This window comes from Clinocottus analis, unplaced genomic scaffold (genome assembly GCF_023055335.1).
Source record: "Clinocottus analis isolate CAN_PGR_092001 unplaced genomic scaffold, fCliAna1.0.p SCAF_16, whole genome shotgun sequence".
Lineage (NCBI taxonomy): Eukaryota > Metazoa > Chordata > Actinopteri > Perciformes > Cottidae > Clinocottus > Clinocottus analis.
In genome coordinates, this window is record NW_027175887.1 from 10,881,435 (window position 1) to 10,898,242 (window position 16,808).

At 48.1% G+C, this 16,808-nt stretch overlaps 1 protein-coding gene across 1 annotated transcript; it reads left to right on the forward strand.

Moving 5' to 3' along the window:
• The first annotated feature begins 250 nt into the window (after positions 1–250).
• Positions 251–16,109, forward strand: axin2 (axin 2 (conductin, axil)). Its single transcript, XM_068578163.1, has 11 exons — positions 251–627; positions 1,910–2,839; positions 4,631–4,762; positions 7,020–7,122; positions 8,994–9,134; positions 9,244–9,746; positions 9,845–10,021; positions 10,127–10,342; positions 10,508–10,642; positions 11,389–11,538; positions 14,433–16,109. Exons 2-11 carry the CDS (start codon positions 2,031–2,033, stop codon positions 14,557–14,559), a joined length of 2,493 nt encoding a protein of 830 aa, XP_068434264.1. The 5' UTR covers positions 251–627; positions 1,910–2,030; the 3' UTR covers positions 14,560–16,109.
• The last annotated feature ends 699 nt before the right edge of the window (positions 16,110–16,808 follow it).

Sequence of the window (16,808 nt, forward strand, 5' to 3'; positions counted from 1 at the left end):
TTACTTCTGTCGCTCCAAAGCCTCGGGGGAGTTGGCTCAAGATTACTTGTCTTTGATAAGGTCCTCGTCGTGCAGCTGCAACTTCGCGATCTGGGGGAAAGATTAGTGAAACGTGGCAACAACAAAAAAAGAACCTCGCGCTTCAGGGAAATAAACCGAACATCCGTGAAAATGCGTTGAATGCGACGTATCTGGGCGGCTCCGACGGTCGTTTTCGCGTTTTTTGTGCGTCTTTTTTTCCCCCCCAAACCGCAATTGTTTTTTATGCAGCTGTCGGGACCTGGCAGTCGGCTCCTTACTTTGAAGTGCGCTGCTCCAGCCTGTCGGCTCAGTTGGTGTCGGAGTAGCCTACAGGAGAGACCTAACGTGCGGCATGGCAGCCTGAAACCAGAGGGAGGAGAAAAGGAGGAGGGAGAAAAGCGGTGTGTTTTTTTTTCTTCTTTCCTTTCCTCTCGAGTGCTTTTTTTTTCTCACCATAAACCGACTCAAACCTGAACGGGACTGTATGTGGACGCGTCGCAGGGAGACGAACACTGTGGATTATACGCGTTTTTTCTCCCCCCGATGTGGATAAAAACAACAACAACAACTGGAGTTTAATTTGAGGAGAGAACTCGTGGATCGATGGTAAGTTACACGAGCGAGTGCCTCCTCAAACTGGCCCCCATTGGAGTTCCCTTTGATGTGCTGTTGACTCGCCTTTGAAGTAATGTTCAGGGGGGAAATGACCCGCTTTTCTCACGTTTAAAATATCCACACACAAATCAGCGTTTCTGTACAATTCACTTCGTTTTTATGTCTCTTTTTTGACGGCATGCTTTGGTTTTGTGTTTAAAGTTTTAAAAGAAGATCATTTAAAAGTAGTCCTCGGGTTTTCTTTTTTGTGTGTGTGTGGAATTCCTCCCCCACAAGATCTGAGACTTTGGTGTACTTGGGATTGGACGTTGTTGGAGAGGAGTTGTTTCAACGTGTTAAAGAAACTTTGAAGGACGAAACGTGTTAACCCGAGTGGGGTTGTAATGCGATTGAATATCATTGTTGAAGAGTTGCTTATTATTTATACTTATTTGGAGAAATTGACTGGAAGATTTGCTAAAAGATAAAAGAGTTGTTGAACACAACAACGTGACCGCTTGTCAGCGATGCAAAGAGACATCTGTAATGTGGCACATCTGACACTGTAACAAGCTGATGATGATGATGATCATCATCCTCTCTGAGATCACTGAGCAAGCAGTAGATATCTGGGTGTTGTTTTTTTGGGAACATGCGAGCACGTCCAAGCTCCAGGAGTTATAGTTCTGTATAACACATCGGCCAGCTGAGCACAGTTATAACTCCATCAACTACACCGGTCACGTCCTATGTCTTCCCCCGTCCTTTAGAAAAGTGTCAGTGGGCTGCTAGAGAACATGTGCTCGCATTCTGCAGCAGGCAGTAACCCCTGTAAGGCTGTAACCCCCGACATCAGGCGGGATGGATCCGGAAGCGTTAATGAAGCCGCGTCCCGTTTGGAGGATTGATGACTTATTAATGCACAGCTACTACTAGTGCTGTTACCTAAAAAAAAGGATGTAGATTGTGTCTCGTGCCTCTCTCAGGTGTTTTTTTCTGCTCGACTATGCATGTGCGCGTGTGTGTGCATGCGTGTGTGTGTGTGAGAGAGAAATTGATAATTTAGCCAATAGCGCCTCGGTAGAACTCACATTCCAGGTTGAGATATGAAGAAATGCTGTTTATGTAATGCTGCTGCTGCAGAGGTTTCTCACATTTCTCTTTTCTGTACAAGTCAGTGAGGGTCTAAAAAAAAAAAAAAGACTCTCGCGAGCCCCTCTCCCTCTCCCCCCCCTCTCTCCCTTTGAAGTTGGGGCGGATCTGGTTGTGATTAGATCAATACTTTGTGTTTCAGAGAGAAGACGGGCGGCCAGAGAGAAGCTCCCCCGCTGACAGAAGAGAGTGAGGAGATTGCAGTAGAAGCTCGGAGGAGGAGGCGAACAGCACACGGGCTCTCCGCCGCCGCCTTCGGAGCCATGAGCCGGGCGCTTGTGGACCACATCGCCAGCAGTTTCCGAGAAGATGCCCCTCGACCCCCGGTGCCGGGGGAGGAGGGCGAGGCGCCCTGCTGCCGCGGCAAACTCTCCCCGATGAAACCCCTGGAGCCCCCCAAGTCGGTCCCGCTCGGCTCCCCCGGGTCCTCGGCGAGGAGGAACGAGGATGGACTCGGGGAGCCGGAGGGGAGCGCCTCCCCGGATTCCCCACTTTCCCGCTGGACGAAGTCTTTGCACTCCCTCCTCGGCGACCAGGACGGGGCTCTTCTCTTCAGGACGTTCCTGGAGCGGGAGAAGTGCGTCGACGCGTTAGACTTTTGGTTCGCCTGCAATGGCTTCCGGCAAATGGACCTCAAGGAGACCAAAACGCAGAGAGTCGCCAAAGCCATCCACAAGCGCTACATCGAAAACGACAGCATTGTCGCCAAGCAGCTCAAGCCCGCGACGAAAACCTTCATACGGGATAATATCAAGAGGCAGCACATCGACTCCGCGATGTTCGACCAGGCGCAGACGGAGATCCAAGCCGACATGGAGGAGAACGCGTACCAGATGTTTCTGACCTCGGACGTTTACCTCGAGTACGTGCGGACTGGGGGGGAGACCCCGAATCACGTCCACTCGATCGGCTTGGTCGACCTGAAAACTGGATGTGGATACATGCCCACGCTCATCGAGGAGGAGGAGTGGAGTTGCGATTTCAAAGCCAAAGCACTGGTTGGATTGTCGGTGAAGGCGCAGAGGGCCACCGCGTCCACGCGGGCGATGGAGGTGATGGAAAGGGGATACAGGTATGGGGCTTTTTTTAATAACTCTTCCAGCTTAGAAAGCATGGTGCTAGCTCATATATCTCTCATGCAACACCTCTCCAAATCACTTTCGGGTTACTTTCGAGTTTGTAGAAAACTCTCTGTCTTTCTCTCCCTGGCTCTCTTGCTCCTTTCACCATCTCCATCTCCAGCAGCAGCAGCTCTCTGCTGGCGCTCGCCTGGATTTCCGGGGCTTTGAAATAGTCCAGCAGAATGAGGGATCGTCTTCCACGGGGGAAAGTTCACTGAGCACTGCTGGCTCTGGCCCCAGCCGGCAAATAATAGATGATGCCATGGCCGTGCTATGCCTCCCCCTGTACCGCACTGTCCTGGAGCCTCTTGGCAGAGATGTAAATCTATAGCAGAGCTATAGACTATATAGCTTCAATTTGATGTTTGTTTATGACACTTTGCATCTCTGCCATCCATTTCTAGACAGGGCAAATCAAAGTTAAAACACATGCATGCTTTCTTTGGAGGGGGGGTAGTTTTTAAATATATTTAAGCTTTGTTGGCACATCTTCCGATGTTGCTACGGGACACTGAGTTGCAAGTTAACTTTTTTTGGAGTGTAACAAAGCTGACAGCTACCTGCCTGCTTTGGGCAATGTGGACTGACAGCTTGTGGGGGCTTTCCTACAGCTTGTTGCTCAAAGTAAATGCGCGGTCCTCTTTTGACACAAAGACCCCCGCCCCCTCCTCGTTGTCCCCTTTACATATTCAAAACATGTGGAACTCATTTCTACCCTTTTCTCTCTTTTCCTCTTCTCTTCTCATCTGACTCTCTAAAAACAAACCCTCAACGGCAGCAGCTACAGTACAAAATCAACACCCACCTCCCCACCCAAACCCTCTCACTCTCTTCTTCCCTCTTTTCTTGTTTGCGTCAATTCTCCTCCGATTTCCCCCTCCCTTTTTCTGCTCCCCCGCCTTCACTTTTATCTTCTTTTTTTTTTCTTTTGAAAACTCGGGGATGGGGACTACGAAGCATGCTTTTGGAGCGAAAGTGAGGGGAAAGAAAGCGGAAAGGAAGGACAGAGAAGAGGGAGGGGAGGGGGGGCAGTGCACCTCATGAAAGAAAGGGAGGGAGGAGAAAGGATAAATGAGGGGGTGAGAGAGAGGCAGGGAGGGAAGAATGCAAGGCCAGCTGTGTTAAATACCTGACTCTTTGCAAGCCCCTCTGAAGGTCAGCCTGGAGCTGGGGGCCTACAGCTTTAGTCCTGCTGGGTCTCTCCCTCACGAAGACCTCCCCCCTTTTTTTCCTTTCCCCTTTCTTTCCTTCTCTGACATACTCTCATGCTTCCGCTCTATACTTTTTCTTTTTTCTCTCTCTCTCTCTCCCCCCTTTTTCTCCTCCTCCTGTGCCGTGGCAAGAATGCATGCACAGCAGGAGATGAATGGCGAGGAAAGAGTGAGTGTGAATGAGAGAAATGGAAAGAGAGAAATTGTGGGCTACTTAGGAGTACATAAATGGGGCAAAAAAGGAGAAAAACCACAGCGTTCCCAGTGCAGATTAGCTTCTATTTGAAAGGTGGAGGTTGCCAGGCCACAGAGTAGCTGGTCGCAATCATTCATAACAGGGTGTAGCAGAGAGAGTCATAGTCACACATTCATCCCCTCTTTCTCTTCGGTGTTATTAAAACCTCCGAGGTTGCACGCTGTCCTGATCCCCAACACGAGTGGAATACAAATGACATGTCACCCACCTGTTGGATACCGTTTCACTGTGTTGCGTTTGTATCCGTCTGACTTCTGTTGTCGTTACCCCCTCAGATCATACAAGAGAGGAGACTCCCTCAACCCCTGTCATGCGGGCTCCTTCGCCCCGGTCAGCAGCACCAACGACAGCGAGGTGTCCAGCGACGCCCTGACCGACGATGCCATGTCCATGACCGACAGCAGTGTGTAAGTGAATATTAACCAAACACCAGCGTGTGAGTGCGAGAGAATGGCTTCCAGGAATGTGAAATGAGGTGTTGTGAGATTATAAAATAAAACTGAAGTGACGACTTAAGAGTGGTTTGCTGTCGTGAGACTATTGGTGAATTGTAGCACCTTTTTCAAAGAACTTTTTAGAGTTTGCTGGAGCAGCCAGGATAAGACGAGAGTAATTGCCACGTCCAATCCTCTCTTTGTTTTATATTTTTAACATCACAATGTCGATGGAGAGAGATTTTCTGAGTGTAGAAGACATTTAGTGCATCAATTGACACTATAATTAAGACAAAAGGGGCAACTAATGGTTATTTTCCTCATGAAGTTACTATTTTATTCTATTTGCTGATTAAGTTGAGTCTATAATGTCTCACAAGTTCATTTCTTGTCGCTTGTTTTGTCTGACCAACAATCCCAAACTCAAAAGATGTTTCATTTACAATATGAACCTGAAGTGAGCAAAAGTTTAGCAGCTCTGCTTGTCTGACGTAAATGATTGGTCGACTTTCAAAAGTGTTGTTAATTAACCGCCTACGGATTGACTAATCAAGGAGTTGGCTGAGGTGCTCTTCCTCTGTCCACATGTGGTTGGTGCTTATCTGTGTACGTGCCTTGGGCCTCGCTCTTCAAAAGGATTACTTGGCATAATCATGTGTCTCTCAAGTGACGGGTTACTGTGAAGTCATTGCGTGGGGCGCAGCTCAAGGCCAAGAGCGCTCAGGTCAGCTGATTTTCGGACAGAAAGCTGAAAAATGTGGGTACAAGTTCTACTTTTACTTCATTTCACTTGGGAGGCGTCAAGGCCAACGTAGATGATGTCACTGACACAAGGTTAACCATGAGCTAGCTGAAGAGACTGAGATACGGATGTTCAGGGCGGCCAGTGGGCTGGGCTGAACATAAATATGGCAGCTATAAAGAGTGCCGTTTTTTCTTTTTTTTTTTTTTACAACAGACTCCTCTGCTCCGGCATATCTCTAGACAGCCCTGCTTCAAAGAGGCCGAGGCCCATATAGTCCTATTCTGCTGTACTTTGCCCAGTGCAGTGACAAAGCCCTGGCCGCAGGGACTCGACCCCTCCCTCCCCCCACCACCCCCACACACACACACACCTCCGTTGCTGCCCGCTCTGGCCTTGATCAGAATTGCTGCCTCTCTTTAGGTCAGTTAAAAGGACCCATAAACATTTGAATCTCATTTACAGATAAAGAAAAGAATAGAAAAGGGAAAAAAAGCAACGGGGGAGGAGGCATTTCTTTCGGTGGGAAGAGAAAGAGAGTGGTGGAGGGGGGGGGGGGGGATTTTTGCTTATATCTTATTTATGGATTTGCTTGGACGCTGGGGAATGCAGCTGCGCAGACTTCAAACATTACCTTATCTTACAAACCAGCCTTTTGATGTGCGGAGATCAGAGGCTGGCTGCGGCAGCGCTTGCCAAATGAAGATTGGGAGGAGGAGGGAGGGGGGGTTGCTTATGCGCATGACTGTGGCATTTCAAAGCAAAAGTGGAAAAGTGCTCCTCAGTTAGGCTAGGTCACCAGAAAACTGCTGTTTAGCATGGAGAAAAGACACTGTTTTACACTGTCAAGTGCTGCAGTTTGAAGCTTGAGCTTTGCAGTTTGTTGTTTGATTAAATCTTTTTTTGCCAGTCAGCCATTCGGTCCCTCGGATAGATTTAACCAGGTTAGCTGCACCCTTGGGTCCTGTCCTGCAGTAACTCTTTGAATCAGTATAATGAGTTGCTAATGCTAAAAGTGTCCTCCTCTCAACATAAAAGTCAGTAGGGGAATGCTAATGCTGACACTACTTCTGGCCAGCACTGTGACTGCAAAGTGTGTGTGTGTGTCTGTGTATGTGTGTGTCTGTGTGTGTGTGTCGTGTTGAAAGGGAATAGCCAGCAGGATAACCAGTTCTGTGCCGGAGCTAGAGATGAAAATGTCATTTCTAGGGCAAACAAACCCTCCTACCACCTCACCCGGTCTGCTCCGACACACGAACGAGAACTGAACCACTGACATTATTTACCCCTGAGTGTCTTTTTTTGGGTCCTTCAATGAAATCCAAAAGGAGGGAGGGAGGGGGGGTTAATTGATTCGATTTATTCTTGCTTGAACTTTGTTTGATCTACCCAGTTAGCTAATAAGCTTCTTCCTGAATGGCTGTTTGGTCGTAAATGATGTATCCGATGAGGTAATTGACCTTCTGTGGTCTATCTGTGCTCCCCCAGAGACGGCATCCCTCCATATAAACTGGGCTCAAAGAAACAGCTACACCGAGAGATGCAGCGCAACATGAGGATGAACAGTCAAGTCTCTCTGCCTGCTTTCCCTGTAAGTACACAAACGCACACAAACAAACGCACGCACACAAACACGCACATGCTCCGAAGTCTTTTTGAACCTGGGTCCCACAGTGTAATTTCCATACCGCGCTCAGTTTCGGGTCTCTCTTGGTTCTATGAATAGTACCGCGCAAACTGTATTTGCCGTTCAACACCAGCAAAGATCTGAAGAGCAACGTCAGAGACTCAGCCTCCCACTCACACGCACACATACACACACTATTATGAGTGCGCACACACACACACACACACAAGCCTCCTCGCTACCTTTGGTGTCACCTACACCCCCCATTAGGGTTCCTTGAAGTCTGCGGGAGACGAGGGGGGTCTCTAAGCTGTTTATCGCCGCAGCGCTCGGAACACGCCAGGGTTTTTACTTCCTCACCGATGCTGTAAATATGGAGAATAGGGAGAAATGAGGAAGATCTCTGCCGCTTTATCCCGGGGGCTCTGAAATCAGCCCGCTTCCCAACAAAAACACAAAGATACTCCGACACATTCACACGCACAGGCAGCGCTTTGATCCAAGGATGAATGGAGCAAACGCACAGGGAAGTGACAACTTCCAACAGAGCTGGCCCCTTTTTTTTTTCCTTTTTTCTACAGCCCCCCTCTCCCTCCCCACCTTTACATATACACATATACACACAACTGCCAGCCCCACTCCCCTCAAAGTATGGGATCTCAGCGAAGAGCGTGTCATGTGAGCTCTCAGTGGGTCAGAGGGGAGGTGGTAGCTTAAGGCTTAAGAGAGGCAAACTTTAGTTTGAGAGAAGAACGGGAAAGGAGGTCCGAAAAAGAGATGGGCAGACATCTTGCAAAAGTAGTGGTTAAAGAAGCCTCTTGTTAAAATAAACTGTCTGTCACCTCCTTTATTGTCAACATTATGAGACACACAGCAAGTGTTACTTGTGTGGGCTAAACATCCACAGATTGGTTCTCGCCACTGCTTTATTTTCGCTTTTGTTCTTGTTTTGGTTTCCCCGTCTGATTTTTGGCGATGGCTTCCATTCCCATGGTGCACCAGCCCCGGGCTCCATCAGACAGCGCCTCTTTTTCTCACTCTTTTCTCCCCTTCATCCCTACTACAAAGGGATGGGAGAAACAAAAAAGAGGAAGAAAAATCAAGAAAGCCCCCGTGCAAAAATGCAAATAATTTAAGATTTGTGCGAACACACACACTCCTCATACTGTCACCATAGTGTACCTCAAAGGTGCCCAGTGTGTGACAAGGGGGGAATAAATTACCTCAACCTTTCTGATCTCTCATCCTTTTTTGGCACCTTTATCTCTTATCTCTTTCTTTCAGTCCTTCCCTCTCTTCATTTTCTCTTTCTCTCCCCCCCCCTGCAAGCACACATCTCTGCATCTCAACTTCTCCCATTTCTTTTTAATCCCTCATCCTTTCCTCCCTGGAGTTCTCTTCCACCCCCTGTCGATATATGGCTTTTATTCCTAGATGTAAAGCCACTGCTTCCATCTATCTATCCCTCCATCCCTCCCTCCACCACCCTATTCTCCCCCCACTGAGTGTTTGATATTTGACGAGAAAGCCTTTGAAGTGAGCTGACTTTAAAGAGGCCTGCTGATGATGACAGAGGGAACCAGCCGAGGCCTAGCCCAGTATGACCATACACACCCCTTGAAACAACCCCGTAGCCCTGGGTGCCCATGAAAGTGCCCTGATCAGTACCACCAATGGTGGAGCAGGCGAAGCTGGTGAAGAACAATCCGTAAATGTAGACTGGCGAGGGGAGAGGACTATGGAGATCTCTGTAAAAGTGATTTGGGGGCTTGATCGTGGAGATTATGATGCATGACACACGATACAGTGGCTAACGCGTCTCCTTCTCCCCAAAGCGTACTCGCCGTCCTCCAAAGGAGATGGTCCCAATGAAGCCGTCGGACTTCGCAGCTCAGCTCATCTCCCGCCTGGAGAGCCTGAAGAGAAAGCAGGACACCATCAACTCTCTGGAGGAGAAGCTGCAGCAGATTCAGGAGGTTTGTTTGAGATTATTTTCTTGTTTAATGGAAAAGTCAACTGTCAGGTGTTTTTTTTTTATTGTATTTTCTATTTCTCAGTTGATAATGTTGTATGCCTTATCACCAGGAGGAGGAGAAAGACGACATGGAGATCATGGGAAGTGCTCCCCAGCTCTCTCCCCACCCCTTGACCCTCCTCCCTGGCTCCTCTGACGAGGACCCGCAGGCGATTCTGGACGAACACCTGTCCCGCGTCCTGAAGACCCCCGGCTGCCAGTCCCCCGCTGTCATCCGCCACTCGCCTCGCTCCAGCTCCCCAGAGCACAGGCCCACCACGCGGGCGGGCTTCGGAAACAAGACCTTGGTGAGGATGGGGCCCTCCAGTCCCGAGCCCAACACTCCGGCCCTGGGCCCCGGCAGGACCATCGTAAGCCGACAGAGCACAAAACACATCCACCACCACTACATCCACCATCACGGCAGTCCCAAGACGCAGGAGCAGATTGAAAGGGAGGCCGCCCTCAGAGTGCATGGCCTGTGCTCCAGCAGTGGTGAATGCCAGCCTTACCAGCGCAGCCGCAGTCTGGGCAGAGAGATGTGCGGGGCCGCCTCGACAGACGACAGTGTCGGGTGAGTTGCGAGCACCCTCTGTCTCGTTGTAATTCCGCTTTCATGCATTGATTGCCTGACAATTAACGGTACTAATTGCCTCCCTCGCTTGCTCCCAGGCGGTCCAGCTCTCTGTCCAGGCGCGTGTGTCTGTCGGGGGCTGAGGATGGAGCAGCAGAGAGGTGTATGGAGGACGGCGGGCCTTTACAGCTGCCCAGCGGCACAACAGACCCCGCCCAGAATGTGCTGCAGTGGATCCTGGAAAGTAAACGACAGGGCAGGCACAAGTCTCACGGGTAAGCTGGTGCTGGCGCCTGGGCCTCTTGGCGTCTAAATTAATTTCCCGCCATTTCACGTTGTTGATGAGTGTAGTAGTCTTATTCTCCTTTTCTCTCTTGCAGTATCCAGAGCACCAAGAAATCCTTTGGCGGCTCGACCGCGCAGACGCACACGTGGGGTGGCGGCGGAAGCTGTGGCCACCTGCGTAGCCACCAGCCAGCTCAGCCATTCATCCAGGACCCGGCCATGCCGCCCATGCCCCCTCCTAACACGTTGGCCCAGCTGGAGGAGGCCTGCCGCAGGCTGGAGGAGGTTTCCACCAAGACCACCAAGCAAAGGTACACAGAAACTAGAGAATGGCTGTTTTGTATTGCTCTTTGCCCCTGATGATTTATAGATCATGTTTTCTTATTATATTGATGTTTATTCGATTCTCAGTGACCGTGTGGATCTGTGTGCATTGTCCATCCTCGTATTAAAGTTGATGCCACATCTCTTCCCAGGCATCCAATGTCCAGTCTTCAGCAAGAGAAGAGCCACCTAGTGCCTGTCCAGGCCGAGGGGTCCGCCCCTCCGTCTCTAGCCAGTCCCGGCCCCGTTGGCCTCCTCACCACCAGCCCCGGCCTCCAATCAGAAGAGTACGATGCCTCTAGCGTCCTGCCCTCCCTCTCCTCTCCTCCTCTCTGCTCCTCTTCCTCCTCTTCTCAGCCATAACCTCCACCTTGCAGTGTACTTCTACCCTTTTAACTCTTCACCATCTGCGCTGCTCACTGCACATGTAGGGAGACAGGCCACTCGTCACATGCGCACACACACACACACTCACATATATCCACATGGTCACTTAAAAGAGAAGGTGACCCCCTTTTACTGAGTTTATTTTAAGCTTCGCTCACAGATGCCTGGCTCTGCTTCTGTTTGCATGAATCTTGTGTTATCGTGCCGTGTGTTGGGAGTGTGTAGTAACTGCACCACCTGACTGAGACATCCCTTTCATATATATGTATCATGTTTATTGGCTGTCCTTCAGTGAGCGGGCAGTCGGCCGGGGTGAGCAGAGCTTTTGCAAAGAGAGCTCCTCTGAAGTGGGCCTACAAAGCCTTGGACATGGCTGAAGGGGAATTGATAATACTCTGCCCCTTCTCCATGCACACACATCACATAAGTACACACTTACTGGTGGCACTAGGTTACTCGTTCACATGTTATTCTTCAGTCAGGGTGCTGCTAGTGCATGTCTGCTCTAGTAATGTAGTAGATTGCTGTTAAAAGTCTCTTAGAAGCTTTGCTCCATTTCCGATTCCTCTTTTGATCATTATTATTGTTAATTGTCACACGCGTGTCCACTTCTAACACGCCGCTCTCTCCTTTTGTCTACTTGCAGAATGAAGGAGGCTAAAAAGGGTTTAGGAGGCGAGACGGTGGTGACGTATTTCTTCTGTGGCGAGGAGATCCCCTACCGGAGGAACATGAAGAGCCACAGTCTCACCCTGAGCCACTTCAAGGAGCAGCTCCGCAAGAAGGGTAACTACAGGTGTGTAGATGGAAGATCAATGTCGGTTAAAGTTTTACAAGAGTGATGCGATGTGGACTTTTGCCACCGGTGTTTCTGTCATGAAGTGATTGCCGGTAATAAAACATTATCAGTTCATTGGCCTTGATGTACAACAATGATTGGGAACACCGTGTAAACAAAAACCCTCTGGCGCACACCGTGTGTCGGCCTCAGTGCGGTAGCGTTATGGCTGAATTTGCAATTTCTGATCAGTGTCATCTCGTCAGAACCTCGTGACATGAAAGACCTTGTAAATCTAAGCGAGCAGTTTTAAAGGAAACCTCAAACTGAAGCAAGTGTCTCGTGTTTGTGATGCTGAAACACTTCAAGCCAAACTGTCTCGTGGTAAATTGTGATCAGTGCCTGGGTCACCTTAAAGACTTGGTATATTTTCTCATTCACATGTGCTTTATCCACGTCCATGTGGAACGTTGTTATCAGTGTTTATTCCTGTATTTGTGTGTGTGTGCAGTCAGATTCCGGCCTGTGTGGTTTTTGTATGTACGTGTTGAGGGGGATGCAATGAAAAGAAAAGGACAAGAGGGAGGGAGTGAGGGTGGGTGGTGTGGGGGTTAGTGGAAGAGTTTGAACTGCAGCGATTTGGGTCCCATCTGGTATTGATTTCCATGCTAAGGCACACTTAATACACATGGCTTTGAAGCCCCGGCCTCTTTCATTTCAACCAACAAAGACTCACACAAATGGCCAGCGTGCAAATTCTTCACTGATGCTATCAGGGGCTCTTTTTTTCTGCCCTGATGTGTGTGTGTGTGTGTGCGTGCGTGTGCACACGCCTGAATGTGCATGCGTTGAACGTGCACAATGTTTACACATGTTGTAATCATTTTATGGATATTTTTAAAAGGCAGATTGTTAAATGCTTGATCCGCTTGCTCGCTGTACTTCAGTGCCCTGACAGAGGCCGCCGCACAGCTTCCACGTGCGTTTTTCAGAGAAAGAAAGAGAGATTTTTTACTTTGATTGCTCCTTTCCAGTTGGGCTTCAAGGGAAACCGTCAGCCATTTATTGTTGAGGCCGCCATGGTCGCCAAGAAACGCATGGCTTTAGTATGGTGTTAATAATCACAGGTATCAAACTATTCCTCGAGGGGATAAAGCGAGAAAAAAAATCTTCCTGTCCAGATGCATACAGCGTTTTTGGATCATCAAATGTGACAAGCACTTAGCTCAGACTTCCCCACATCTGTCTGCCCCCCCCCCCCCCCCCCCTTCTCCTCCACCTCTTCTTCTCTTCTCTCTGGCTCGCTGTCTCAGTTCCTGTGTCGTACCATCCACATTTTTTGGAGAGAGCTGCGCGGCGCTTTAATAGCAGCCAGAAAATGTGTGGAGTTGGGTCATTTCAACATGGCAGCGGTTCAACAAAGAACAGTACTGCCGGGCCCTGCCAGACGATATTGGTGCCAGATGTCAGTGCAAACGGAGAGAGAGAGAGAAGGGGGGAAAAAACAGATCGAGCCACATAAAACATGTTCCAGTGGAAATTCAGGCTCTCTTTGTCTCTCTCTGTCTCTCTCAGCAGAAAATATCATGGCTCTTTGAAGATCTTTTATTTATTTTTTAAAGAGCAGGACGACTCCACGTGTTCTTTTTTTTTGTTTGTTTGTTAGTTTTTTCTCCTTCCGCCACCATACAGTAAAGGAGTACACAATTATCAGGCACATCTTGTTCTCTTTCATGTCCTCTCATTCATCATCTTTGTCGTATTTCCTCACTTTAGCTTCCTGAGAGAGACCTCCTGTATTCCGTTTCGTTGAAGCCGTCCTGCATTTCAAATGTATTTTTTATCAATTATCAGAGACTAACAACCGTCTCGCTGATTGGCGCATGTGCCTGTTTTTACAAATGTTTTAAACACACTCGTTTTAGTGTTGCATGTTTGGACTTTGTCAGCCTCGCGTCTCATTAAAACCAAAATGCTCACAAACATACCCGCATTCCAGTCACCCCACACATGGAGCAGATCGAGGCATTTTTCCATTACATAGTTAATGAGTGAATTCTGAGACACACCAACCAGCCCACCCCTGCTGGTTTCTCTTCCTCTAAAATGAGGATGGGGGGGTTGCATCATTAATGGCCCAGTGAAGTCATGGCTGACGAGAAGCCCCTCCTTAGATTTTTGTTTTTTTCCTACACACACACACACACACAGAAAGTTGTCAGTCGGCTGCCCTTCCTATAGCTCTCAGCGAGAGCTCACGCTATCAACAGGGGTAAGGAAGTACACAGTGTACTGCTTGCTCTTTCTCCTCCTCCACTTTGTCTCTGTTCTTTTCTTTGTCCCGGCAATAATGAAACGGGGATGAGAAGCACGTGAAAGCCAATGCATGCATGCGTGCGTGTGTGTGTGTGTGTGTCCTCTAACGTACGGTGGCGAGGGGGGTTGATGACGGACAGACTTGCAGGCACCCAAATTGTTTAACCTTTTGTCAGAGGACCCCCTTCATTTGTACACGGCCTAATTGGCCCCTGTTAGACGGGCGAAACTCACAACAACACGATGGAGAAAGAGGGAAGGACGTTAAAAGAGCGAAAGAATGGAGGCAGGCAGGGAGGGAAGAGAGCGAGCCTCTTATTTTCGACTTTTTAGCAGCAGGTTGCCACCCCACCCCAAGAGGAGTCAGAGTCTGTAGCTCAGCGGGCTTGGTTGATTGTGTACCGAGTGGCTTTTCATGGATGGCGGAAGTGAGGCATGATGTTTTTAAAAAAAAAGGTCAAAGGGGGAGCGGCAACAAGCTGTTTTGACTTTTAGGATCTTTCTTCTGACTTTTAGCTTCAGAGTTGCGCTTGTGTTGAGAAAAAAAAGGGCAGTCTTTGGGTGTTAACTCTCTCTTTTCTCTCTCTCTCTCAAAGGTACTACTTCAAAAAGGCCAGCGACGAGTTTGATTGCGGTGCCGTGTTTGAGGAGGTGTCAGACGACGGCTCCTTGCTGCCCACCTACCAGGGCAAGATCCTGGGCAAGGTGGAAAGGATGGAGTGAGACCTTCCCCTGTTGTGGATTTTAAAACGGACTCTTCACACCTCCGCGGATGTACTCCCTTCGTATGCTCGCACGCACAGCGTCTGTACGCGTCTTTTTAAGCTAAGACGGTCGAATCGGAGACGCGGTTGAAGGAATGTTCACCAGCTTCGGGCCGATGGACTGGACGAACAAAGAGGAAGGAGGGCAAGTTATCGCTGATACGGGACTATCGCGCGAGCAGCTCGCCTCAAAGTGAAGAAAATAAAAGACGGTGTGTTGCTGGACTGAAACATCTCTGCGTTTCCAGAAGAGGCAACTCGAGAGACTCTAGGTGAATGACCACTCCTCAAAGAAAGCCGGGCGGTGGGTTCAAATCTGAGACTGACGGCCCACCTGACCTTGCCTGTGCAGGCGTCTGCCCATCGGGGCACCCGCTAGCTCGCCGCTAATATGTATATGCAGATATACATGTACATTGCATTGTATTGTGATGCTCGTATTGCTGTGTGAAGATTTCTATTGCTATTTATTGGAAACATCCCTGCCCCAACCCCATTATTCCTCCATGGACAAGCTGCTTGGAGTTGGAGAATTTTCCATATCCGTGATTTTATTTCCCCCCCCTTCCTTCTGAGCATCAGTTTTCAAGTAAAGGAAATGGGTTTTATTCATTTTCTGCCCCTCATATTGAACTGTAAACTTCAAAAATACCTCTTAAAAAAAAATCCACTCCAGTTCCTGGAGATTTAGCGGGACATCATCTCTGATCTTTTGGCTGGAGAGCTTACTGCTGAAGCTTTGAGAATGGCTCTCTATCACTTAATAGTTTGATAATATATTTACTGCCGCAGTGCTATTTGTGGCTTTGTCCCCATCTGCTCTGAGTGTACTATGAAAAAAAAAAAAAGAGAAAAGAAAATAGAACAAAAATGCCAATACCGTTTAATTCCCAACTCTGGGACTCTGCCCAGCTCGCCTTGATCTGTCGCGTCTTAGTGCCTTTGTTTAAGTGGCGCAGGCATCGCACAAATAGCCTACGTGTTAACTAAGAGGAAACTGCCCTGAACAGGTCCTAGAGTCCCCAAAATGTGTTTACACCAATATTAATATTTACCAACAAAAAGCTCTATAGTGTGCTCCCCCAACGTGCTTACCTATGTGATTGTGTGACCGAGTTGCTTTGAGTAGTAGTACTCTGTGTGTATTTGAAACCTGCACTATGAGCTGCAGGTGATAATGATGGTGGTGATTTATACACTATGTCCATAGTGTTTTAATTAAGTACAGTAGCTGTGCCTACATGGATTATTGCCGTGTTTCACCCAATTTTCAGGGTCCTGTTACTCCCTTGGTTTTTACAAGGGGCCTTACGTTGAAAAGATATTTTTATGCCTTTTTAGTATCCGTTTCATCATGTTTATGTTTTATAATATTTTTCATGGCTTCTTTGGCTCCACTTGTAAACTGTAAATTATGCGTCCTATAGAGCTTGTTTGAAAAGATGCCTCGGTACTTTAATTATTGTAATTATGAAGAGATGTAGCCTTTATTAAAATGTTCTATTTTTCAAATTAGCAAACGACTTCCTATGGTTTTGTATGTGTGTGTCTTGTGTGTCTGTGTGTGTGTGTGTCAAGCTTCACCACACACACCCCGCTGCGGAGAGTGCAACTCGTTGGATCCAGTGAGAAATCTCCGCCAGATTTGCATCCATTATCAGCTCTTAATTTACTCCCTGTTGGAAATTAAAACATGCAGCATTAATTTGGCCACCAGAGCCTCTGTGTGTTTTAGTGTGAGACGGAGAGAGAGGAAGAGGAAGTGTGTGTGTGTTTAATAAGACATTGACAAAAATGCATGCCAGAAGGCATGAAAAAAGGTGGCTGGAAGGATTGCTGCGTGGATGTAAGTTAAAAGTAAAGATCTGGGAGTGAGTAAAATGTTTAAATAATAAATTGTGTCTTTAAAGGATAGCTTTACATTTGTTCAAGTCCGTCTTACAGCAATACACACGTGCAATTTTTGACATTTTATAAGGTTTTAGTTGCTATAATCATTCGTCCCCTTCATACTGGCCAGTGGAGCTGTATCTTAGTGAATCTGTAGCGTAAGGGATGGACAAAAGTCCTCATATTTGAAAAATGAGTCGCCTATCCTTTAACTGCCGACACTATAACATCTACACACATAAGGCCACCCTACCTGTACAAATCGTACGTATGAACTGAGTTTTAGGTATAATAAAAACATTTATGCAATATCATCTG

What these genes read in the sequence shown, in the direction of transcription:
- axin2 (XM_068578163.1), top strand. Translation starts at nt 2,031, where the DNA reads ATGAGCCGGGCGCTTGTGGACCACATCGCCAGCAGTTTCCGAGAAGAT. An exon ending in TCTCTCTGCCTGCTTTCCCT is followed by an intron (nt 7,123 to 8,993) that starts GTAAGTACACAA and finishes TTCTCCCCAAAG; the next exon opens with CGTACTCGCCGTCCTCCAAA. An exon ending in TCGACAGACGACAGTGTCGG is followed by an intron (nt 9,747 to 9,844) that starts GTGAGTTGCGAG and finishes GCTTGCTCCCAG; the next exon opens with GCGGTCCAGCTCTCTGTCCA.